The 25157-nt window shown below is 40.5% G+C and overlaps 1 protein-coding gene across 1 annotated transcript; it reads right to left on the reverse strand.

Annotated features, from left to right (window-relative positions):
- Window positions 1-2619: 2619 nt before the first annotated feature.
- Window positions 2620-25157, reverse strand: LOC118432645 (ergothioneine biosynthesis protein 1-like). The gene is made up of 18 exons (XM_035844281.1): window positions 25014-25157; window positions 16502-16634; window positions 15037-15101; window positions 14706-14887; window positions 14361-14501; window positions 13053-13179; window positions 12607-12724; window positions 12289-12392; window positions 11539-11598; window positions 10815-11046; window positions 9750-9987; window positions 9219-9383; window positions 8566-8740; window positions 4983-5248; window positions 3948-4130; window positions 3405-3483; window positions 2929-3031; window positions 2620-2722 (listed from the first exon to the last, which is right to left on the reverse strand). The coding sequence occupies exons 2-18, from the start codon at window positions 16579-16581 to the stop codon at window positions 2629-2631; spliced, it is 2412 nt and encodes an 803-aa protein (XP_035700174.1). The 5' UTR covers window positions 16582-16634; window positions 25014-25157; the 3' UTR covers window positions 2620-2628.

Consider the following 25157-nt stretch of genomic DNA (forward strand, 5'->3'; position numbering starts at 1 on the left):
CTTCAGACATTTGAGTGACAGCTTTTGACATAAGGACAAAGTGGGGCAGGTTTTGGCCCCGTAACATTCAATTTTGCAAGGGTGTTTTTGTAAAAAAAATTGTCCAAAGAGGTCTCTACATTGGGATAAATCTAAAAATGGCCAGAAAGAAATCGAAATAATTAGATAAAAACTGACTTAAGGCCCGTTGGAATCAGTTAAGATGTTTTAAACACCTTTATTCGCTAGCAGTGATGTACATGTATGTTGGGATTCTGCAAGTAGCCGATCAGAAAACACTACGATTTTTCCTGTAAGCTATTCCATTCAATAATTCATCCAACCATTCATTCCTTCATTTGTGATGGTCAGTTATTCATCCATCCATCCATCCATCAATCCATCCGTTCATTCATACATCGATCCAGTCATTAATCCATATGTCCATTCATTCAATAAAATACTATTCAGTACATACAAAAACACCAGTGACTATATTTCACTGAAGGACAACATCTTAGAATTCAAAGCACATCTTGTACCTTTAGGATTATTTCACATATTACTTCACATACATGTTGTCTTTAAAGTGCAAAACTTATACATCACAAAAATCCGATTACATTGTAACCATTGGCTAGGTGTACATATACACGAGGTATGTCAGAAAAGTAAACTATAATAACTGAACCACAACTGAACCAAAACCTAACCTAAACAATTGTCAAAAAAGGATTGCAGTAAACATTAGAAAATGGAGAGAGGAATCAAAGAGAGAGTTTACAGATTGACAATAGAGACAGGAAAAATACGGAAAATTGAGAAGAAAGAAAAAAATTACACATAGTTCACACAAATGAAGGATATCTTATAATTTGGCAGTACAAAAAGCTGCTCAATTCCCTGTGTACAATACACAACTGTACTATGACAAATATCTACCCGTGTCACTTATAATCAATATAACATCACAACAAACAAGTTGCCATCTAACAAGTCATGTTTTGCTTGCACTGGCCTCTTCTAATCCTTACAATTCAAGTAGAAACAGAACAAGTAAAATCAGCCCCTTTACTACCTTCATGCCCCTTCAGTTATAGAAAATCGGTGCTCTATCTATATAGTAATTGATAATTTAACAGTCTACATTCTGTCAAACGTAAAGAATTGTCAATGTTTAACACATACAAGTCATCATTGCACTCATCTCTAGTTACCTGTAAAAGCTCCAGTTGCCTGTAAAATCATCAGATCTTTTTCTTTTACAAAGATTTTCGATATCACTGATTCCATGTGTCTAATACGTTTATGAAGGTTAGATGTGTCTAATAATTTACCTGAATTGTTCAGATGGTACTACATGTAGTAAGATTACAAATAACCAATTGCAGCACACCATATAATGCACTGCCAGAAAACTGGCTGTGAGGTCAAATGTTAAAAAATGAAATTTGCTTTGCAACTTACTATTCACAGATTGTCAACCAGCAAAACAGCACTTAGTGACTGTCAAAATACTGTAAAGCTACACGACTTGGTGCACCTGAATTTGAGAGATTTAGAAAAGTTGTAAAACTTGACCACAACAGATCATATTAGGGCTGGGTACCGGTACAGAAAATTCAGGTCCAGGTCCGGTTCAGGTCCAGGTCCGGACCTGAACCTGGACCTGATGCAGTATGACTCGTACCAATGGTCCATTTCACTACAAAGAAATCTGTTTGGTGGAGTTAGACTTACACTGGCGTTTTAAAATCCTACAACGCTAACTGCACCTGTACGATTGGCTGTAAAACTTGGTAGAAATTACTATAAACTCTACACTACTTAACTCTTGTTATTTTCTTCCACCTGCAAGCGCCAAAACGTGTGAATGTCTGATAAAATAATCTGTTAATTTTCTAATCGGTCCAACATCCGGTCCACCTATTTTTTTCAGGTCCGGTTTTTCTGGACCGGTCAATAAGAAAAACCGGTTTTGTACCGGTACGCTGTACCGATACCCAGCCCTAGATCATATCTTTCCAGACTTCCCAGTAGATTATGTGACACTTAAAATGTACATCATGTAGATAGGACACATATCTGCAAATTTGAAGAATACCTGAAAGGTCACCACATTACAAAATACCACATTTTTCAATCATACACAAGAGGAATGAAAAGAAGAAGGCTACATGTTCCTATCTGAAGATGATATTCACCAGGTAAAATATTGTCTTCTTTGTTACTCATCTGTTATACATGCCATTACTTAATCAATGCTAAACAACTGCTCATACAAAACTCCAGGACCTATTTTCTAGCTCGAGTACCGTCCTCCGTAGTGAGAGCCGGCTCAATCCTTTCCCTTACTAACCATGGTCACTACAGAGGATGGTACTCAGGCTATCTCTGTTCTGTTGTTGCATCTGATGGTCACAGCCTTAGAGTTGTAGAGTCAGCAGACATACAGATCATATGACCATTATTATAAATAGAAGATTTTTTAAGGTTCCCTTGAGTAGTTTTTTTCAAAGTCCACAGCAGAAGTGCTGACACCTCAATCTTACAGATGTTACCAGGGTGTCATAACTGCCTGTTAAGAGCTAAAATCTATCAATTTGATTGATTGATAAGCCACTGGTTGGAAGCCATCTGTTGCCATAGTTACAGCTTGAGCTTCCAGATGGTTGCCATAGCAACCTTGGACTGTCCCTGAGAGTCCTGGAACGGGTACTCCTGTTCCTCTAGCAGATTAAACCTGGAGCAAACAAACAACAGAATGGCTATATTTGTTAAAATTTAATTACACATTTCAGGTCAGCCGTTTTGTCTTAATCCAAGGTCCAAATCAGTTAAGCCAGTGCCTTATGCCGGTCCAATTGTAATGACTTTGACTTCTTGTGGTTTAAAGTCTTATAAAGGTGGTGGTGTGTCACACTAAGGTACAAGTAAAAGTAAACTCACTTCTTGCTCAAGTCAGCCGAGAGTTCCTCTTTCCCAATCTTCTGTGAGATCACCACGGCGATCCCGTTGTCAGTAACGATCTCCCACAGCCGCAGCCACCAGGCTAGTGGAGACAGAACAACATGTCAACAACAACATGTCAACAGTGTGGGAACAACAAGTCAACAATACACGAACAACATGCCAATGATGCAAGAACACCATATAATTATACAACTCCAAAACATTCATCCAGGGAAAAGTATACTTAGCCAATCGAACTGTCTCACTGTCTCACCAGAAAACTCATACTTACTGATAATATTTTGTTATTCTGTATGTAGCCTGCCTTGTAGTACCATTGTCTATATAGCTAGTAGTTAGTTGCCATAAATTGTACCTTGTGTGATTGTTGAGCAATAAAGTCATTCATTCATACATTCATTCATAGAAAGCAAAGCACCTTTGCTCAAAATGCAGCAATTTTAAACTCTGACCTTTAGGGTTGGTGACCCTGTCCAGGAAGTCCAGCAGGACCAGGTCAGATTTGGGGATCTCGTTGGGCACCCAGGTCATCTGGAGAAGACAGCAACATTTATCACAGTCAAGATTCAATTGAAATACTGCAACAATCTCCCACTACCTGGTATCTGTAAGCTTCCCTGGCTATCTTACAGTTACACTGTAATCAGTACGAATTCGAGGTTCACTTCTGTTTCAATCAACCATTTGTCATTACATAGATATAATAAATGAAACAAATTTAGTTCTGCTTTGCACACTGTAGGGAGAGGTACATGTATGTGTGTGTGTGTGTGCAAGTGTGTCTGTGTGTGTGCATGTGAGTGTATGTGTGAGCGTGTGTGTGTGTGGGGGCAAGTGTGTATGCATAATATGTATATGTGTGTGTGTCTGTATGCGCATGTGTGAGTGTGTGTGTGTGTCTGTGTGTGCATGTGAGTGTATGTGTGAGTGTGCATGTGTGTGTGTTTGCGCATGTGTGAGCATGTGTGTGAGTGTGGGGGCAACATCTTCCTGACCTGTTTGAAGGTCAGCCTGTCCCTCTGCACGTCCGCTGGAATGCTGACAGTGACGGTCCCGTTCTCGGTACAAGGCTTCTTTGCACTGTTCTGCGGAATAGGCATCGGCCAGTGAAACTCCCCTGTCTTCTGCAGCGTAATAGCAGCATCCAGGCATCGACCACAGTAGTCCACACCTATCACCTGCATCAACATTAGAATAAAATACGATTAGTGAGAAAAAACAAATTATATAACCTCTCTGTAGACAAGCAAAGGAAATAATTATTATGTTTAATTATGTGATATCTGTCGGTTAATGACTGGATAACAAAGTTTGTTATTCACAACCAGGGCTTTAGCCAGCTCGAAACTTTTTTCCGTCAGCCAATCGTCGCGAAAATTAATTAGAAGGACCAACGTCCTTGGAAGGACTGAACTGAGACCTTGAAAAACGGGTTTTAATGAGATTATCGTATGCGAAAGGGCACCGACACACATTGTCAACAATCATAACAATAGCAAAACAAACAGTGTGTGGCTTTTACGGCCGTGGATGGCATCCCCAAGCCGCCTGAAGCTTCCACCAAGGATTTTTGTCCGTCAAGGTTGACGGATTGGTTTGAAAATTTTTCCGTCAGACGCAACAAATTTCCGTCAATTGACGGAAAAACGGAATCTGGCTAGAGCCCTGTTCACAACCAAATGTTTTTTCAACTTAAGTAAATGAAGAAGATGAGAGATGGTCATTGAAACATGGGCTCTCGTAAGAAAAAGTGGTAGTAAATAAAGACCACTGATATCTAATCAGTTATGGTAAAAATTGGCAGATGCAACTGAGGCATCTACGCTACGCATAGCCCTTTGTTGCGGACACATGCTAGTTGGGCAGCCTTGGCTGTGCATGCTGAACAGTCAAACCAATAAATAACTAAATGAATAAATACTACACTACTCTTTCAAGCATTCAATGGAAGCTTTGACTCTTAAACATAGATGTCAAAACTGGTGAGGAAACTATGAATAAGTGTTTAATACAAAAAGGTGAGGACAAACCTCCTTGTAAGTTTTGGCCAGCTGGTACGTCACTCCTCCTGTCCCACATCCCAGCTGTACAACCTTCTGGAGTGGACAGCCGTAATGGATCGCCTTCTCCACACAGAAATCTGCCAGCGCCTTGGAGTAGTTCTGGCCACCATCCCCGTACTGCAGGGCCAACATGGCCGCCAGGGCCTCTTCTGTTTCCTGGTGGAACTGTCTGTTGGTGCTCGCCATCGGGACGACCTCCAGACCGACTGTTTCCGGCACAGTCAGATCATTTTCTGGAGACCATAGGAATAGATCAATATGATTAGCATCCCTGAAATGTGTGGTGGGGAGAAGGCTGTGGTAAACATTTTCTTTTGGCGACACTGGAACAAATCTAAAACAGTAGAGTTATTCTACAAAGGAGCATCCACATTGATTGCTGGGTCAAAATATGAAATGCACAACAGTGTATCTGTACAGCCTCTCAAATGAGGGCACAATACCTTGCAGATTTCTTCCTGAAAAGAGTAATTTTCTAAAAACAATCCTGTACTTCCAGCAATGGTTTCAACGAAGAATTTTGCCACAAATTACAGAAAATTTACCTAGGAACACAGAATGTAATTGGGAGCATGAATATAGGTACTTCCACCAAAATGTAGTGCAAGTAACCCCTCTTCAAACAATGTGGAAGCTCTGTCAGAAAGGAAAACTGGAGCAGAAAAACTGCAAAAATAACAAATGTCCACAGAGTAAGGCGTGTCCCCTTTTCCTGCCACAAACAGAACATTGCTTAAAACAGGCCTGGACAGTTACTTGTCCTGGTACAGTTAGAATATCCTTTTCTTGCTGAAAAGCAGCAGACAGCCCCAAATAGTAACAGCATCACTTCAAACAAATATGTCAATTGCTCAATGATCAACAAATGCTTGACACCAGGAACGCAGACACCAATGCAGCTTGTTGGTTAGGATTAGGAAGGCAGAAATGAAAAGCAGACAATGAGCAAACATGAAGTTTCTGTGCAGCTTTTGTAAGTTTGAAAAAAGCAATAATCAGTCAACATGCTCCAGTGTTTGGAAGCATTTCATGAAGATGATATGCACACACAATGTAAATGGAGGCTGTTCTACAAGAGATATCATCATCAAACTGGTTCACTCTGGTTATCAGAAGGACCAGTCCATCTTTTTTAACTTGAAACAGCTAATCCAAGTCCAAATGAACTTAAGAGGGTCAAGGTTCAGACAGATGTTAAAATTATGATCTACAGGTTTGCTTGAAATGGGCCAGAAAATAAACTCTAAAATACTTTGATTCCATCATATTATAAAAGTCCTTCAAAGAAAGATCCCTAAAACATCAGTTTTGGGGTTCCCAGAAGATGTCAACATGGCCTGATACAAGAACTGTGCCTATTCACTTCAGCAATGATCTAACACTTGACTTTCACTATGATTTCTGAAATCTACAGGTAGTACAGTCAAAATGATCTTACTTTTCTGTAAAAAAATTGTTATAGAACACAACATTGAGCTGACAATTGGAGCCAACGCATTTTCAAAACGATTTCAACCAGTAAATATAAAGAAACATCACACAATGTATCAAACAACGCTGACTGTCACAACAAAACAGTCAGATTCAGGACGGCTCCATTTTGCCTGCAGGAGTGAGTAGATTACGTCGAAGACAACTTGTCAGTGTCATCGACGTTACATGTCTACAAGCTGCTTGGATTTCTGGAAACCAAAAATGACATATCTAGAAATACCTGCACAGGAGATTTTGATCGGGATGAGTTTGATCGGGATGTAAAATTAGGATCCTTTGGGGGAATTCTTCGCAAGTCTGGAAACGGGCCTCGTCACAGGACCAGCGCAACCTGTTGGGTACAAACTGGACAGACAGCATAGAGGTGTTTAGTGAACCCAAGGTCTGCCTCAAGCCTATATACGGACCAAACATCAAGGTGAGCAGACATGGGTGTCAGGAAATACAGTCAAACCTGTCTGTAACGGCCACTGAAGGACTTCATAATCATAGGAAAAAGCCTTAGGAAAAATCTGGTTATTTTACTTTTTGTACTAGTGGCCCTGACAAAAAGGTGGCCTCTTGTATCAACAAGTTTGACTGAATAAAAAGAACAGAAAACAAGAGTTTTTATTGACATAATGGACAATGCTGCATTGCCATGAAGCTTCAAATGTCTGAAGTACTCCCAAAATTTTTACAGAGTTGCTAGTTATCAATAAGACATCTTGTTATGGGGACCAGAATTGAATATCTGCAAATACAACAGAAATCATGTTGAAGTAAGATGTGATCTTTCTCTTCCTTTTTTTTGGAATAAAGAAATTAGTTATTGGCCTAAAAATTGGTTATGTAGCTCGTGTCATTTGCAAGCAGTGGCAACGCCACATTGCAGTATTCAATAGTTTTAAAGCCAACAGGAGCAGCATCATGTTTAAATCTCAATAGAAAATGAATACCTAACCCTTCTATCATTTGCTCTTTTTCTAGTTTCCTTTTCTGTAGATTGTAATTTTTTTCCCTTCTCTTTCTATTGATTTTTTTTCATATTTACATGTACTTTCAGTCCCATCAAAATCTTTCTGCTTCAATTCTTCAGTAATCTTTGTTCTCAGACCTGAGTTTTAATTTTTTAAATATTAATCATACAACAGATATGGCAGCACATGCTGTCACTTTATAACAAACATGACAATGCAGGATGTAAAATGGAGGCATACATTTAGGTTTAACCTGAATATTTCAGACTGGGAAGAGACAAGAGGGTTCATTTACAAAAACAGTCTGAAGACTTCTCCCAGTTTTGCTTTTGTAAAAAATGTAGCATTGGTTTCAAAAAGAGACAAAATATGAATATCTTTTCCCATACATTATGGATGGTAATGTCAATAAAACGCAATTCCATAGTGTATAGGTAGTGTATAGAAAGACAGGATCCAAATTCCAAGCTACATGGAATACAGATAAATTCAAGAAAATTACAGAAAAAGAACAGGAGAAGGTTGCAAGAAGCTGTTCATTCTGTCTTCTTACTCTGTCTTGAGCCTGTAGTAGAGAACTTTGTGAGTTAGCATGCTACAAGTAGATAGCAGATGAAACGGGTGGTTTCACAACTCAACATGCCGTTTCCAATCAAACAGAATTTTCCTCTTTTGCACCTCATGTAAGAAGGGAATAGGGGATGGGCAGGAATGCTGTGCACTGTGACATTGGCTCTACCTGGTCTTCTTTGCCGGTAGGTTTGAGAGCAAAACAATTGCCTACGTTATGCAAAGCTCTTCGAGGGAATTTAAAACTATTTCTAAAAATCTCAATTGCAGTTTCAAATGCTAGAAGATTTTACTGTATCAGTGATGTTTAACGTTTCTACTTCAGTCATCAAAAAGAAATGTTATAAAGATACATTTGACCTTCTTTACTCTCTTGTAAATCATCTTGCTAAGTGCTTTTTTTCCAAATGTGGTCAGGGTAGTTGTAAGTCTTTCTGTGGGAATTGCACAAAGTTGTGATACCATTCTAAGTGTGCGGAGTTCTTGACAAGCAAGAATCAAATTTACAAACTTGCCATTTGTCTTACCTTCCACCCCCGCTCCTAAAATGTACACTTCCGTATTCACCATGACTACGGGCGACTTCCCCCCACCGGGCAGAGTCCGTGCCACACGGAAGCCAGCGTGTTGGTAGAAGTGGCGGCGGAAACCCATGCGAGAGAAGCGGGAGTTGTAAGTACCGTCAGAGGCCCAGGAACCACCCTGAAACAAACATACAGTAAGCCTTTTGATAGGACACAAGTTTGAAAGGTTTTCTCTTAAGAAATTTGACAAGATTTTAAAGTCTGATTACATCATCCCTCTTGACACATATCAACTAAAGGTAATGTGGTACATAATGTATGTCTGACATTTGAAGGTTTAAACAAATTCAGTGGTGAGAAATCGTAACGTTCTTTGTAAAGAACCAGGTGGTAGGAAATTTGTACAAATATTATTGATCAATAATGCTAGTTCACCTTCATCTGTGGGGTAACCTATATCCGTTGAATAAAAAACAGGGTACTTTGGGATATCAAATTGAGGGACGGTGGTTTCAAACTGTAATATTTTAAATGCATTCCCAAACCACCGACCGTCAACTTCTTATCCATAAATCCGCTTTTAAAAACAGCAGATTTAGCTTACCCCACGGATAAAGGTGAACTAGCGCTAATAAGTTTACTGGAGCTATATTTACCAACATGAGCCCATGGCGGGAATCGAAGCAGGGAGAGGCATAGTCGTCATACAGGTGGTGCTGCTTGTAGCCAGGCAGGCCGTTAAAGTGGTCCTCCACCCACTCCCAGACATTCCCGTACACATCGTGGAAGCCAAGGTCGTTTGGAGGGTAAAAATCGACAGGCTAAGGTGGTAAGACAGTATGTGAGAAACTGTACATGAAACCATTTTCAATATGATGACTTCTTCTCTAACTATTCTGACAAAAACCAGAACCAAGTCTTCAGTACATTGAGAAATGTAGAAAATAAATAAATCCAAATATCATTCATTTGTCCATCAAGCTGACCCATTGCTGCATGGACATAAGAAATACATGTACAAATTAAAGCTCTTGTTAGAAACGCAAGTCAACACATTTCTCCGGCTGGACATTCTCTTGGTCCTTGGTTTTCCCATCGTTACAACGGATAAGTGTCTCTCCCACCTTGACATTAAATCACCCCAATATGACTTCCATGCTAAATGATAGGAAGCACCAGTGCCTAACCGATGATGATCCGAAGGTCAGCCTAAAGTTGGCCTGTGGATCCTTGTGGAACACAGGGTCAGAGGTCACGCCCTTGCTGGGGTCGCCCAGTACAACGCCCCGGATCATGTTGAACTCTGCCTCCGTCAGCATGCGGAACTCCGGACCTTTCCAGGCGCAGAAGGCGCGAGCTTCATGGTAGTTCACCACCACCGGCCAGTCCCAGGGCATCTCCATTACATCAAATATCACTCGCAGCCTGGGAGGAGGAGAGAGCATTTGAATTTAGCAGGTTAAAGCATCAGAGCCTTACAACCATCCAGGGCTCTAGCCAGCATCCGTTTTTCCGTCAATTGACGGAAATGTGCTGCGTCTGACGGAAAAATTTTAAAACCAATCTTGACGGACAAAAATCCTTGGTGGAAGCTACAGGCGGCTTGGGGATGCCGTCCACGGCCGTAAAAGCCACACACTGTTTGTTTTGCTATTGTTATGATTGTTGACAATGTTTGTCGGCGCCCTTTCGCATACGATAATCTCATTAAAACCCGTTTTTCAAGGTCTCAGTTCAGTCCTTCTAATTAATTTTCGCGGTTTTCGCGACGATTGTAATTGGCTGACGGAAAAAAAATTCGAGCTGGCTAAAGCCCTGCAACCATCCCTGAGTGGGCGCCATACGCTTCCTGTAACTTATGATCCACTGCTCACCAAGTCATGTGTGCTATCTACATAACGTGACTCATAGAAGCAGTGGATTGTTCACTCCTTGACAAAGACTAGAGCCGTTCAGTCGAAAATTTGGGAAAGTCCAATTTTCATGTTGGAGATTTAAGTTAAACTTTTCCAGAAGGTCTTTTACCAACACAGATGAACTTTCAAGTTAAGGTTAAAGCATCACTATATATTTACAATAGAGTTATACCAAAGACTCTTGTTTAAACAAATGGTGCATAAAGCTTTCTCTGTTAAACACTCTGTTAAACAGCATCATGAAAAGGCCGCGTTTGGCAAGGCCAAGGACAAGTCATTCCAAACTGTTGGATGTTGAAGGAAGTGAAAAATACAAAATACATTCCAGACATTTACCTGAAATCTGGATTACATTCATCTTCCTTCTGGTGTCCATTGGCTGTGCCATTCTGGTGTCCATTGCTGGTACCGTTCTGGTGCCCGTTGCTCGTTCCATTCTGGGCCCCGTTTTGAGGACTACCATTCCCATTGGAGTGCCCGATACTTGGGTCAGTGTAGGTTGTGGAGAAGTGCTCTGGCAGGCAGTGGGAATGGGAAGAAATGACAGCCCCACAGCCAGACTTGCATCCTGGAATATTGAAAGCAAATTTAATAAAATACCAAGAACAACAAATAGTAGTTCTCTTTACACCAATTTGTAAGTTGCTCAGATTTGATACTACTCAGGGCTCGAAATTCATTTATGGGATTAGGTGCACTGGTGCACCCAACCTAGAAAATTGGGTGCACCAAATATTTTTTGGGTGCACCACATAAAATAAAGTAAAATATCACACAGTTTTTGGGCACTAAAAAGATCGATGAACACAGATTCCAACTTCAAATTCTTAAACAAGTACTATGACAGACATTTTATTATCTTTTTTAACACATAGATGATAAGAATATGGTGTTTACTAGTATATTGACATCTTTACATACATAAGCCTATGAAGATATTTGGGTGCACCCTGTGCACAGCTCCAATTTTGGGTGCACCTGGGTGCACATGCACCCAGTAATTCGAGCCCTGCTACTGGTAAGTAAAAAAATCGATCACAGGGTAAAGATACCTTCTTACCTTTGGTACAAACCCAGAATGTGGGATGTCGCGATTGACGGAAACATCGCCAGTTCCAGCCTGAAACAGGAGAAAGGTTCGGGGCTCAGTCACTGACAAAACCTAAAGATGATGCTATATAAAACATCTGACACTTATTATCTTAACCAGCTATTTGATTTCTTTTATGTCAGCTACTAGTAATTTTGTACCTGGATGTTTAGACTTCATCAACATATCAATAACTTGTACGGTGTTTTTCGAGGGGTAACTTCTCTTGCCACAACCAGGGACTAATTATCAAGGAGCTTAAAGGTAAGGTCATATTCCTGGTTAACTATTTTTGTTACAGGATTTTCTCAAAGGCTTCAACGGAATTGACAACCAACAAATTAGGATCTATGACAATACTCCCATCAGAAAACAGTTGAATTTTGCACAACACACCTGCAACTGAAAAGTATTTGCTGTCAATAATCTCTTGAAAGACGGATATTACAGGGTTCTTATGATTGGTGGGGTTGAATAGTCAGAGATAGATTCTACCGCAGATATCATCATCATCGTCATCTTCGCCACATAGTTCAGCCAGGCCCTGATGCAGGCCTCCACAGCCTTTCACTATATTCTGTCAAGTGCCTGCTTTTTTGCCCCTTCCAAAGTGTAACCAACCTCTTCCAAAGCCCTCATGACAGTTTTTCCCCCCAGGTCATTTGCTACCATCCCCTCTTTCTTGTACAGAAAGGATCTGACCTCTGCCCTTTGACCTACCTTCCTTTGTCCAATAGGAGGAGTTCTCGTACCCTCCTGCCTTCACAAAGTGCAGGAACTCACGGTTGGTCACATTGAACTTGGATGCCTCAAATGTTGGAACACTGCGAGAGAAATTCAAAATGTTAGTTAAAAAGTTAAAAATTCCCTTTTGAACAGAATAATTGAACAGATATACCACTAGACAAAAGAAAAGCCTCCGCTCCATCTTTCATGCTCTTAGAGAATTAAATATAGTATTGCAATATTGAGTACACCATACATTTACTGTCTTGGTCAATGTGGAAAAGACATGTCTCCAATAGTTTCTACACTCACTTGAATGTTCTCTGTCCATACTCCACACACCAACCATAGGAAGGGAAGTCCTCTGGTTTGCCAAACGTCACTTCTGCCCCCTCCACACGTTGGAGGGGATTCTTGTTGATACTGGTGCCTGAGGGCAAAAGGGGTGAGGGTAGGAAGAGTGAATAAGTATGAACAATCATAAAAAAGCAATGTGGACATAGTATCATTATCGTTTTCACTTGTGATTGTAGATTGCTTTTTACCATAAGAAGGCTAGCACAGTATTGAATAATCATTGAAGATACATGGTCCCCAGATGTAGTGAAAAAAGAATAGAGCAACAGATAATAGATGAGATAATTTGTGTACTACTATCACTAATTCTTAAGAATTTGATTAGACTGAGAGTTCAGATTTCCTCCTGTTATGTCGACGTATAAAACAACCTGAAGGAGAATTGTTGATGTTCAGCTTACCTGTGCTAGCTGGAGCGTACTTCCACTTGGGCGGGGTGGTTACCATGGTGATGGGCATCTGCCTAATCAGCACGGAGGACGTCTCGATGTGGATCTTCTCGTGTTCAACACCCATCATCACTGCCCACTGTGGACAGGGCAGCTGCAGTTAGACTTACACCTGATAGGAGGCGCTACAAGCAAGCTGCCAACATTTGTTGGTCAATGAACAGAGTTGCCCAAATTTTATATATGGCAGATAAAAGTATAAGTCAGTGCTCACCAAAGGACACTATGGTGAAATACACTGAAAAAAAAGTTTTTAAAAAGTTGCCCGTACATCTGTAACAGATGCTTAGGGGTGTTGCCCATCTCAATTTCTGTAGCCCTGGGCCACACCTTTGTGCAAGCTATTACAACAGGGGGCTAGTTGGCTGGAAACACTGAAAATGGCTTCATATAATTACAACCCAAATTTCAGTCATAAATATTCTGCTCTACCAGAGTCACAAGGGTCCAGTTAATAAAATTTAAAGAAAAAGTGGGCTTGTCCAGTTCAAATATGTAGACTAGCATATTATGATAAATGAATACAAATCACACAACTCAGATCAAAACAGTGGTGAACTGGACAAATTTTACCAAAACTGGAAAAGATCAGACCCTTCCTGTTTGAATTCTTCTGACACAAAAGTCTCTGAATTGGGCCAAATGTTTAAGGACAGAGAGATCATATTCAAGGTTGTTGAAGTAGGCACTACAATCATTTTCCCACCAGCCCTCTACTGCATAAGGTCTCATACCGGACTTATGCCTTCCCCTTTATAACAATGCTTAATTATGCAACTTTAATGGGCGAAAATCCAATAAAGAAACAGTTCGGCCGGAGACGTTTTAATTTCTATTTCAAGATCACATATCCAGTAATCAACAAAAAAATTGTTTCCAAAATCTGACCGGACAATCGATTTTTATAACATCTATAACTGCACATAAATACTATCCAGAAAGTGGGGCTTTCCTTCAGTGACCCGCTGACCACATTACTCAGGACAAATAAACGTACACGTCCGAGAATCGCCCGAATGCCGAAACTTTTCCACCCGATCCTGTCAAAAATACACAACCTTTCATCTCAAATCCTTCGATATGACATGGGAGCGATAAAAGGCAATTTACCATCTACATAAACACACGATTTTGGGGCCCCATTCATATTTCAGAGGGAATACTTCTGAGTGCCAACCGGCGGAGTAATACCGGAACGAGACCATAATGCAACTGTGGTGTGAATCCTACATTTCCCATAACCCTTGACCTTTGACCTACCCATGGGTTGTCCTGGGTGATTGGCAGCTGGAGGGGCGTGTCCTCGATCAGCTGACGGATGCGATTGCGGACCAGGCGGCGAAACTCCACTGCCTCCTCCACTGCGGGCCACTGGAAGCTGCCTCCCATACGGTAGTTCTCCTGTCAAAGAAGGCAGCCGAAAGTCTGTGACTGCTTTCCTACAATCTTCTTGGGATTTGTACTCTAACTACGAGTAATATAGAGAAACTAGTTGTTTCTTCACTATTCTAGGTTGGGCAGAAGTAACTGTTACTTATTGACAGCAAATATTCAACTTTCCTGCCAAAAATCTCACAAATTTGAAAAAGGACCAAGATCTTTTACCGTGTCATCCCAGGACATTTCATCTACACCAGTCTCGAACATCGTCTCAAAGTCCAGGTTGACCCTCTCTGTCATGAGCCCTGCCAGCATCAGCTTGTTCACATACACGGTGGCCGTGTGGGCGTAGTAGAAGATCAGCGGCAGCCTCAGGCGGTCAGGACACTTGTAGAATGCATCTTCGTCTGTAAACACATTATAACAAAATGAATATGATTCACTTTTGCTTACTGTCAAGCTGAATTAGTCATGATAGAATACAGCATTTGATCGGCAGCACTATCTCCTAAAATTTTTCCACACGTAATAAACAGAAGTTCAACGGTTAACTTACCCTTGAGCCCAGTGAAGAGGCTTTCGTTCAAGTCATAGCTGGCTTCGAAATACTCCAGGATGTCACTGGAATGAGCAGCAAACAGTTTTACAATACATGATGCAATATCAATTCACCATACACACAAAAGCAATTACTGATGATGACTTAACTTGCACACTGCAAACAAGGCATTGTACATGTACAAACGGAACCAGTAGTGAAATTTATGATTCTATGTTTTGGACAGAGCCTCTTGAAAGTGCAGTGTGATTAGCTGACTGATGCCACCCATGTGTCAGAGACCGCCACAGCAGTACATGCATAATCAAATACTGGATTGTCTGATACTACTAGTACTAGTACTTCTTTGGTGATACAGACAGCAAAGATCACAGATTATGAGAAAATATAAGACAGACTGTAAACCTCCTTGCTAAAACTAAGGCCCTGTTCATGATACAAAAAATGAAACGGTTCTATCGGTTAGGCCTGGAAATCCGACAGCAAACGACAGGAAACGGTTTGCATTTTGCGTTCACGATGCAAACTTGCAAACCGTTTCAGTTCCTTGAAAAGGCATGGTAATGCACGGAAATGCGACCTCTGACCCCTGAGGTTGTTGTGATCTTGCCCAAACTTGTACTTCTGAGTCAGATTGTTGGTCTTTGATCGAAATTGAACCAATGTCTTACTGTATTCGAAGCTGGGTTCTGTTATGACATTGAAAATGCCTCTGAAAACATTGTGGTCCTGATATATGCCATGCTATGACATTTCCACTGGATCTCCTGAGACATTCCCCTTGCGATATCAGGACTGCTGGCTCCTCACTCGACTAGGTGGCGGCCCGATAATAAAAACGAATTTTACAATTGAAAACACGGCCGAAACACCCGAATGACAGATTAAAAATTGTACTTTTCCCCCGTGGCGCCCTCAAATATGAACGCACATGCCCGGATGTAAAACGGATCGCGCCGCTTTTGCGTTCATGATACAAATTCGCAATTCCGGATAAGGAAGAAACCGTTTCAATACTACCTCGCGAGGTGGTTCCGAACAAACCGTTTCCTATCGCTTCAGATCCGTTTCGGACCGTCCATGATGACAAAACTTATCCGTTTCAGCTGGCCTAACCGATAGTAACCGATAGAACCGTTTCATTTTTTGTATCATGAACGGGGCCTAAGGGCCATGCATACGTTGCTATGAGTATGAAGGCTATATGATATACTGTAAATGCAGAAATGTTCGTGGTGGATTTATGTTCGCGGTTTTCGCGTTGGCCGTTTCACTGCGAATTTAAAACCACCGCGAACATTTTTCCAGGGCATCAAGATACTACAGTGCATGGTGCTACCGCGAAATTAAAACCACCGCGAAAAGTCCTTTTTCCCGCTACGGCGAAATTAAATCCTCGCGAACTTAAATGCATTTACAGTATCTAACCCTTCTCAGTTGTTCCTAATCAATCAATCCTTACCTTTTGCTACAGGAGGTGAGGTCTAGAGGGGCCATGCCAGTGGTGCGGTACTTTCCTGTAAGAACTTTCATCATCGCCATGGTGATCAATGACTTTGTGTCCTCGAAATGCTGACAATATCAGGGAAGATCCACTGGAAGGACAAGAGATAAAACTTATGACAAATTTATTCTGACAAAACCACAAAAAATTTGCCAACAGAGAACAAATTCACTTCAACAAATCAATAATGTTAATAGTATGTATCGAGGTAAAGTCCTTCTAAAATTGAACCAGAACACTACACTCAAAGCATGGGTTCAGGATAAACAATGCATTCTTTACTGCTTATACTACATGTAATAACATGTACACCAATAATGAGGTACTGAGATTTTGAGCAATGCATTTTGCTGGCTCAAAAGATCTCCACCAGAAAACTTCTGCCTTTGTTCACAAAACGAGCAAATTAATTTTATTGCCCTTGCATGTAGCAGCAACATTACACAAGGCAAAGAATGACTGGTCCTAAAAATGTCCTACGACGTTCGATGCGTGGCGTGTGACGTGTCCTAGGACATTTTTTTGCCCGTGTTAAAACGAAAATGATGTGCTGTGGCACACCGCATTGTTGCACCTCCAGTTGCACAGACAAAAAAGTGTCCTAAGACACGCGCCACCTGTCGAAGGACATTTTTAGGACAAGTCATTTTTTGCCTCATGTAAACCGGCCCAAAGTTCAAATTGTGAAAGGATGGCCAAACAAGGACGTCCTAATGTAATTGGATATGATACTATAGCCCCCTGTTTGCTCACTCAGTGGTATCGCCCGTCATTCAGTAGCAAGCGTCACCGAGTGAACACGCTTCTGTCTCCTAGCTATACCAGTGAAGTTGTGACACCCTTCCAGCTGACTGATGCCCCAGCTAATTATCCACCCTATTTTTGCAGAATCCAACCCCTCAGGCTAATGGACGATATTTTGCTGGATATAATGGGCATTCACTAAAAAGTAAAAATACCGGGCGTTTACTAAAAAGTCAGTTGAAAATCGTAAACTTTGATTTTTCTTCGGATTGATGGATTGACATGGCAGCACAACATGGACATATTCCAAGCAAAATATTGAGATTAATGCAGTGTGAAATTTTTCAGGGCATTTGTGGGCACTTGCTAAATAGTTGGTCAGGGACTGTTCCTGCGCAACACAAAACAACTTGCTGAATCACGGTGGGGCAAACAGCCAGGGTTTGCTTTTTCATCAAATACCTTATAATAGATTTGAAAAAAAGACAAACTTTCTTGTTTGATTACCCATCTCTTTCTAAAAGGGTTCCCCCAAAATATTTGCCTTTTTCTTTCATGTAACCGCAGTTTTGTTTGAACGCAACACCTCCCAAGAAGTGCCAAAAGGTCAAAACGTTTAACCATGACAAAGCATTTTTTATTATTTACTTTGTCCTTTTCAGTCAATATCGATGATTTACAGGCACTCAAAACCGAGTTCCGCTAGAGTTCGGTTTTGCAACCTTTACCGGGTATGCCAAGATACATTGTATTCACAATAAAAAGACAAAAAGTAAAGCCAAGAACTACAAAAAAGGACTTGTCCCAGTGCAGTACTGAATGTTTTGCAACTTGCAGGGAGTGTATTACCCATTGTGTGTTACTTTTCACCCAAGAGTCATTCATCATTCATTGTGGAAAAGTTTTGTCAGGATTCCTCAACATCTCCGTACAAATCCCTCTGAGACTGAAACCAACACAAGCACTTCTAACAGAAATGGATCAGGTGACAGTTGTGTTTCTTCATGTTGACAAACATATCTGTTTTCAGTACCAATTAGCCATAGGTAAGTGTAACAACACTTCATTAAAAGCTTGCAGCTCAATCTAATGATCAGCTTAGCAAAAACATGGGGGGGGGGGGCTAAACACCTGAAGCAACTCCAGGTGACCATGAGAAACAGTCTCACCTGCACAATCCTCTGCACAACAAAAGAATGAGGACAGTGGTTACCTTTAGGTACGTTTGTCACATGTGTCATGTTTATTTAGCCTGGGTCAGTAACCAAGTAGGATGTACCATACAGACCCTCATTGGGGGAGGAGACACAATTTTATACATTGCAAAATGCTATGATCAAATTTTTAGATCTACGTTTATTTCTTTATACAAGGGTAGCTTCCTAAGTGGCTGGAACTGCTTTTTAGAGAAGCCCAAGGTATACCACAATAATGACATTGTTGATGTACAGGGCAAGAACAGATTTGCGCATCAAAATTCTGTTATATTGATAATATCCATGATCATGATGTTAGCCATCATCTCTGACTAGTCACATAAAACCCTATACAAGTTGCCAATTTGTATATATATAGGGTTTTATGTCAGAGGTGAAAACTGCCCTCTATATCAGTGGATTTGAAAGATCGTATAGACGATGCAGCTCTCACAGCTAGCGAGAGTTCATTCCAACTCTCCACACCATTATATTATAAGTAAATGTAATTCTTCTGCATTGTAGCCTTACTTTAATGGGCAGTTGCATTAGGATTGATTTAAACTGTATTGGGTTAAATAAGTGCAACGTACTACAAGTTTCTGAACGTCTACTCAAGAAGCTTAGTACAAGTACAAGTTACAACTGATGATACATCAACCTGCAACAGCACAAAGATGTTTCAGGGAAGAGATGAAGAGCAAACTATACTTTCAAAAATGTAAATGCTATTAAAATTCTTTTTCAAAACACTTTCTTCTCTAACACCAACACGCAGGGATAAACAAGTCCACTAGCCCTATTGTCCAGGGCAAGTGAAAGTGCTGTTCGGGCAAGTGCATGTCCTACCCCACTTGTCCGATCGGGCAAGTAAGATTTTTCCATTGATTTTAGTGCAATTTTGATATACTTGTTACTTCTTACAGTCATGACATCAAGCAATTGTCTACAGAGAATTACATTGCTGGAAGTGAAAATGCATATACTAGTAAAAGTGACATTTGAATTTTGGGCAAGTGAAAAATTGGTTCGGGCAAGTACATTTTTTATGTGCTTGCCCGATAGGACAAGTGGATTTTAGAAAACTTGTTCAACCCTGAACACGTAAATGTTCTTTTCCCCTGCTGCAGACTTCAGTGGTTTATCTCAAGTAGGTTAACAACATGTGACTGTTCCATCATGTGACATGCCTTGATGACTTATAACCATTGTTAAATAGGGTAATTGTCCTTTGTACCTACAGAATGTGACCTACAAAATATATCAATCATGTAAAGGGGGTCTGCATGGGGATGGAGCTTTACATATTACACAAATTTCATTGCATGAAATTACACAAATTTCTTAGTACATTGCATTAAACCACCTAAAGAATGACAAACTAGACTGGTTCAATTGTGATTTTAGAAATCAAAACAGTTGATAAGAGGGTATGGAAAAAAAAGAAAGGCCAGAACAAATGTGCATGTACTTTGTACCTACACGGTAAACAGGTACGACCAGTCAGTCATGTTTTGAAGGTTATGTAACCTTATGCAAATGAAGGTCACATACCAATCAGGGTTGAACAAGTTTTCTAAAATCCACTTGTCCTATCGGGCAAGCACATAAAAAATGTACTTGCCCGAACCAATTTTTCACTTGCCCAAAATTCAAATGTCACTGTTACTAGTATATGCATTTTCACTTCCAGCAATGGAATTCTCTGTAGACAATTGCTTGATGTCATGACTGTAAAAAGTAACAAGTATATCAAAATTACACTAAAATCAATGGAAAAATCTTACTTGCCCGATCGGACAAGTGGGGTAGGACATGCACTTGCCCGAACAGCACTTTCACTTGCCCTGGACAATAGGACTAGTGGACTTGCTTATCCCTGCCAACAGTGCTATTGGTACCCATTTAGATTGTTTTGCCACTGTATCTACAAAACCTGGCAACATTTTCTATTGTCTTCTTGGTATTTACTCTTCTATCTATTTGATCCAAAGAGCTCAGATGTCTATTTATGATAATATTGTGCCACAATGAAGTGACTGAAGAAACCTGTTGAGCAAGTACAAATACAGCGTTGGATACAAATTCCTCACATACTAATTCCCATAAAACGTCAAACCTGGCTGACCAACCACCTGGCCCCAAAAACCTGTACCTCCATTCACATAAAAACAGTCCCATCCAATTTTTGCTCTTAATAAAACATATAATATTCCAATTCACCTTAGCATTGATCATAAAGACCAAGGACAGCACAAAATCCACATAAGTATACAAAATTCCTGGAATCAGCTGCAGTCGAGCAGATTTGTCTGGTCCAAATTCATGTCAATATTTTCCCTATTCTAATGAAAAGCAATCAACTATTTCATCTCTCATTCAGTTATCAAATCCCCCAGGGTTCTAGTCAGGATTTTATTTTAGCGTAGTGGGAATGGCATGGTAGCGAAGCGACTAATAAGGAGATTGGTGTGGAAGGGGGGTCTTGGTCCTTCCACGGTGAGATTTGTAGATGTAGAGTTAAAAGTTAGGATTTTTTGGTCAGTTTTGAGTGGCATATCATCAATTTTCATTGTTCAGACATTGATAAGTCATTGTTGAACAAGCAAATGACAGCAAAGCACCACTACACTAGTTAAAAATTAGCGTAGTGGCCCTTATTTTAGCGTAGGGGTCACAAATTTTAGCGTAGTGACCCACTACGCTAAAATGCACTAGCTAGAACCCTGTCCCCTTGGTAACCTAAGTACAACAACACAGTTCATTCTGTTTGCTGTTATCAGGCTTAAAAGCTGAGTGTTGACAAGCAGGTTACTTGCATTCACTTCAGTGTTGTGCTTAACAATTAGCCTTGCCACATCAAGAAAACCACATACCTGTACAGAACCTGTGCAGCTATAAAATATTACACACCTTTGTATGAGTAGTGGGATATGTCACTGGGTCCAATTCTGTTACTGTACCTCCTTCCTCTACCTTCCTGGACAATACCTTTCTACCACACCCCTTTCATACTCCTTTCATTCATAGGCACTCACTTGGGCAGCTGCCAAGTAATGTGACACTCCAGTCCCTGACCCCAATAGGTACAGACTGCAAAGTCACTGCATGTATAGGCAGCAATGACTAGGCAATTTTTCTTACTCGTTTATGCATAAGAATAGACTGTGGCTTATAGTCTTTGGGTACTGCATAACCCTTGTTTTTCTCTCTTTACCAAATATTTAGCTTCCTACTGCAGTTTACAGACACAACTTAGTTTAAGTTTAAGTTTAATACAAATTTTAACTGGCAGCTGGTCAATCATTGCTTCGAAAACACATCTCCACATAATTCCAGTTACGATGTATTATTCAAGGCTATTTGTATTTCTTCTTTGTCGCAGCATAGATCTACGATAATTGATCTAATTACAAACTTGGAGTACTTTTTCTTCTTTCTTTTGAGGCTACATCGTCATGTACCAACTTCAACATGCTGAAAAGAAGGCTGTTAGTGTTAGAGATAGGTCAGGCAGGTAAATCTAAAATCGTTTGCTTTTACGATGGGCAATTCAGAATATGCATCTTAGTTTAAAATATGATATTAACTGTATCAACTGTAAATTAATATAAGTGTTTTACAAGTGATGTTACCCCAGTAACCATGGTTGATGCATCAGCATCGCCTATTACTTTTAAGTATTTTTTCTATGGTATCAGGCAGTGCAGAAAGAAGAACAATCTCATAGTCATACAGAGCTTACACTACAGCAAAGACTTGGAAATATCAACAGTACCTTTGCAACAAGTCTCTATGGTGCTCAACCACAGCTGCATACAAACATGCATGTAGAAACAGAAACTGGTTTGTCCTCTGCTCCCAGAGATTATAAAAGAACATGCCCAGAGTTAGCCTGAATACCAGACCCACTGGGCTAGTAGAAACCCTTTTGGCCTGGGGAAGTCACATTGCTACCAAACTTGGCACCCAATTTCTAATACCACTTACACTGGCTGGGACTTAGGAGGGCCTGTAGTAAGATTACCTTAGAGCATTTGGTCCCTAGAGCAAAAGAATCTGGCCTGTGTAGACCCTGGAAATAGTCTGGTATTGAGGCTAGCAAAGGTTGTGTAACTGAAAGATGCACGTGACCTGGTTTCCAATGGTTATAGAAGGAGGAGGAGGGAGAGGCCACTAATAACCCGGCAATGGAGTGACCTACATATATTGATTCCTAATATAAATCACTGGAAAATATTAAACCGATTCAGTTTTTCAGTACTGTCAGGAATGCTACTTCAGAATCAGAAATATTGACAATAAGAAGAAACAATGAGAGGGCAAAATTTCTGTTTTTTTTTTTTTTTTTGTGAGGCCAAACAATGTATCATAAATGCCTCCCTCCACACACACACACACAACCACACACATTGACACACCCCCACCACACACAGTGACACACCCTCACAAAACAAACATGAGGGATCAACTCCCTCCCTCAAGTTGCCACTGAAATTTCCCCAAACTTCATTGCATAATAGCCATTGACATAGTTACGTAAGAAATTCATAATCAATATTGAAAACCTTAGCAAGTCATTTGGGCTATTTCAATTAATTGGTTGTTTCTTAGAAAACATAAGTCGTTTAGGCTATTTCACTTAAATTGGTTGTTTCTTAGACAAACTATTAAGTCTATGACACTATGTGGAATCTTTACTGCAAGGAAATCTACTGATGATTTTTATTATTTAAGAGTCACTGTTACAGGCTGTTAGAATTTATTAGGCCATTGGCCTGAAGGCATCAGGGTGAGAAGGTCACTACATAATTCTAACTGTAACAATACTACTGTGAGCCTGAGTATCATCCTCCGTAGTGACTGCTGGCTTTTTTTTTAGGGAAGTGAGTGTAAGGAGCCCCGGTAGAAATAGGATGGTACCCAGGCTACATTTGCCCCTACGCTGGGAAAAAATTCTAGAGATACACTGTGCATGAAATATGTAACTTGTGTTCCATTTCATTAGAAAAACAAGAAACACAGAAATTTTGTGAAAGCCCTGTTGCCTCACATATGAAAGGTAGTTCAGAACCCAGGCTACCTTTATATAAATAGTCTGGTTAGGTCATGATTATATAAATATAATGTTGTATTATGTAACCAACCATGGATGGACTATGTTATACAAGACTACCCTAAAACATGTATTGCCAACACACAATTGGCATACCGAATGCAATGGTACATTCTGTAATTTATGGACAGCAGTCTCCCTCAGTAAGTCAAATAATCAATCATTAACCTTTACCTGCACTGGATGACCTTTGGTTTTTTCTGGTTTTATGGAGAGGGCTTGGCCCAGCGTCTGGGCTGGCTAAAATACCTGCACAGCCCAACTTTCACCTGCACTAACCTACATCGTATATAATGCATGGGGTATTTCGAGCCCTGCAACTTGTCTATCGCACCATCACCTGCTACAGTGATGAATGAGGGTCGTGACCGCCAACTTGTAGAATGTGGCGTTAAGTCTACCCAGGTTCCAGGGGCCATGACATCTCATGAAACTTGTGTAATATTTATTGCAATGTTTTACAACGTAAATAACACATTTATAGTTTTAGTACACTGTATTAGTGTATAAAAAAAAATATGAATTGAGTTTTGAATGGTACATCTGATGGTAAACTGGTCCTGCAAGTTCACAAGTAAACTTGCGTTAGGTTTAACTGTGTTTACTCAAGCCGATCATCTGGGTGGAGACATTCAACTGTCACAAAACTAGATAGTACAATATTGAATAAAACGTTACCGCAGTTTAAACTTGACAGGTTGCTTTTTTTTAAATATAACCAGTTACTTGTCAAATGAGAATTGTGGCAGTTTGGAGAGCTTGCTCTGGGACATTCTGAATGACAGGTTCACAAAAAGAACCCAAGGGGTGGTGCCTACGTGCGTTTTGGTCGGTCTTCGAGCTTTCATAATATTTGCCTGGGTGACTCTGCAGGTTTAGTTTGATTTCCAAGCAAGAGATTTTTGTGGAAGCATTGGCTGAAAAAATTTAACATTTGTGATGCACAATGAACATCACGATCTATCCTCATCGTTGTTATCTTATCAGAAAGATAGTAAAGTAAAACCTGGAGGGCTCACATGTCTTGTCATAAATAATTTATGAATTTTATCCAGCATGGACACACTGCCAACCACCCCCCTCCCCATCCCAACCCAGCTAGTAAAAGCCGGCTAAATACCAAACCATCTCATCTGTATTGATTATGACATTAATACGATCGTATGAGCAAGTGTATGCATAGATCAATGTCTTTCCTACATACTTGTCGCACAGATTTGTGTGATCTCCCCTCGCGCGCAAAAAAATATATAAATTTATACTGGGCACCGCGCACCGATCACGATCGTGCGTGAGACCCAGCTTCTGGAGTAGTCTACCAGGCCAGATGCCCTAAAACATCCTTGCACGTAACGTTACGTTACAATACACTGCTATCGGTTTTATGCATGCAAAAAATTGTAGTAAATTTTACCTGTGCCTTCGGCGCCTGAATTATTGGTCGGTTGAACGTGAACTGATTTCCCGCGGCCGTTGCTTCCGTGACAGGCAAGACCGTCCAGTGTCCCAACAAAAGCTGCACCGCGTGTGGCGCCCTAGCTCGAGTAGCTGGACAAAT

Source organism: Branchiostoma floridae, chromosome 15, assembly GCF_000003815.2.
Source record: "Branchiostoma floridae strain S238N-H82 chromosome 15, Bfl_VNyyK, whole genome shotgun sequence".
In the NCBI taxonomy this organism is placed as follows: domain Eukaryota; kingdom Metazoa; phylum Chordata; class Leptocardii; order Amphioxiformes; family Branchiostomatidae; genus Branchiostoma; species Branchiostoma floridae.

Coding starts and splice junctions, on each gene's coding strand:
- LOC118432645 (XM_035844281.1), bottom strand. CDS start 16,581: ATGGCGATGATGAAAGTTCTTACAGGAAAGTACCGCACCACTGGCATG. Junction 9,384..9,749: donor TGACCTTCGGATCATCATCG/GTTAGGCACTGG, acceptor TTACCACCTTAG/CCTGTCGATTTTTACCCTCC. Junction 5,249..8,565: donor TTTAGGAGCGGGGGTGGAAG/GTAAGACAAATG, acceptor TATGGTCTCCAG/AAAATGATCTGACTGTGCCG.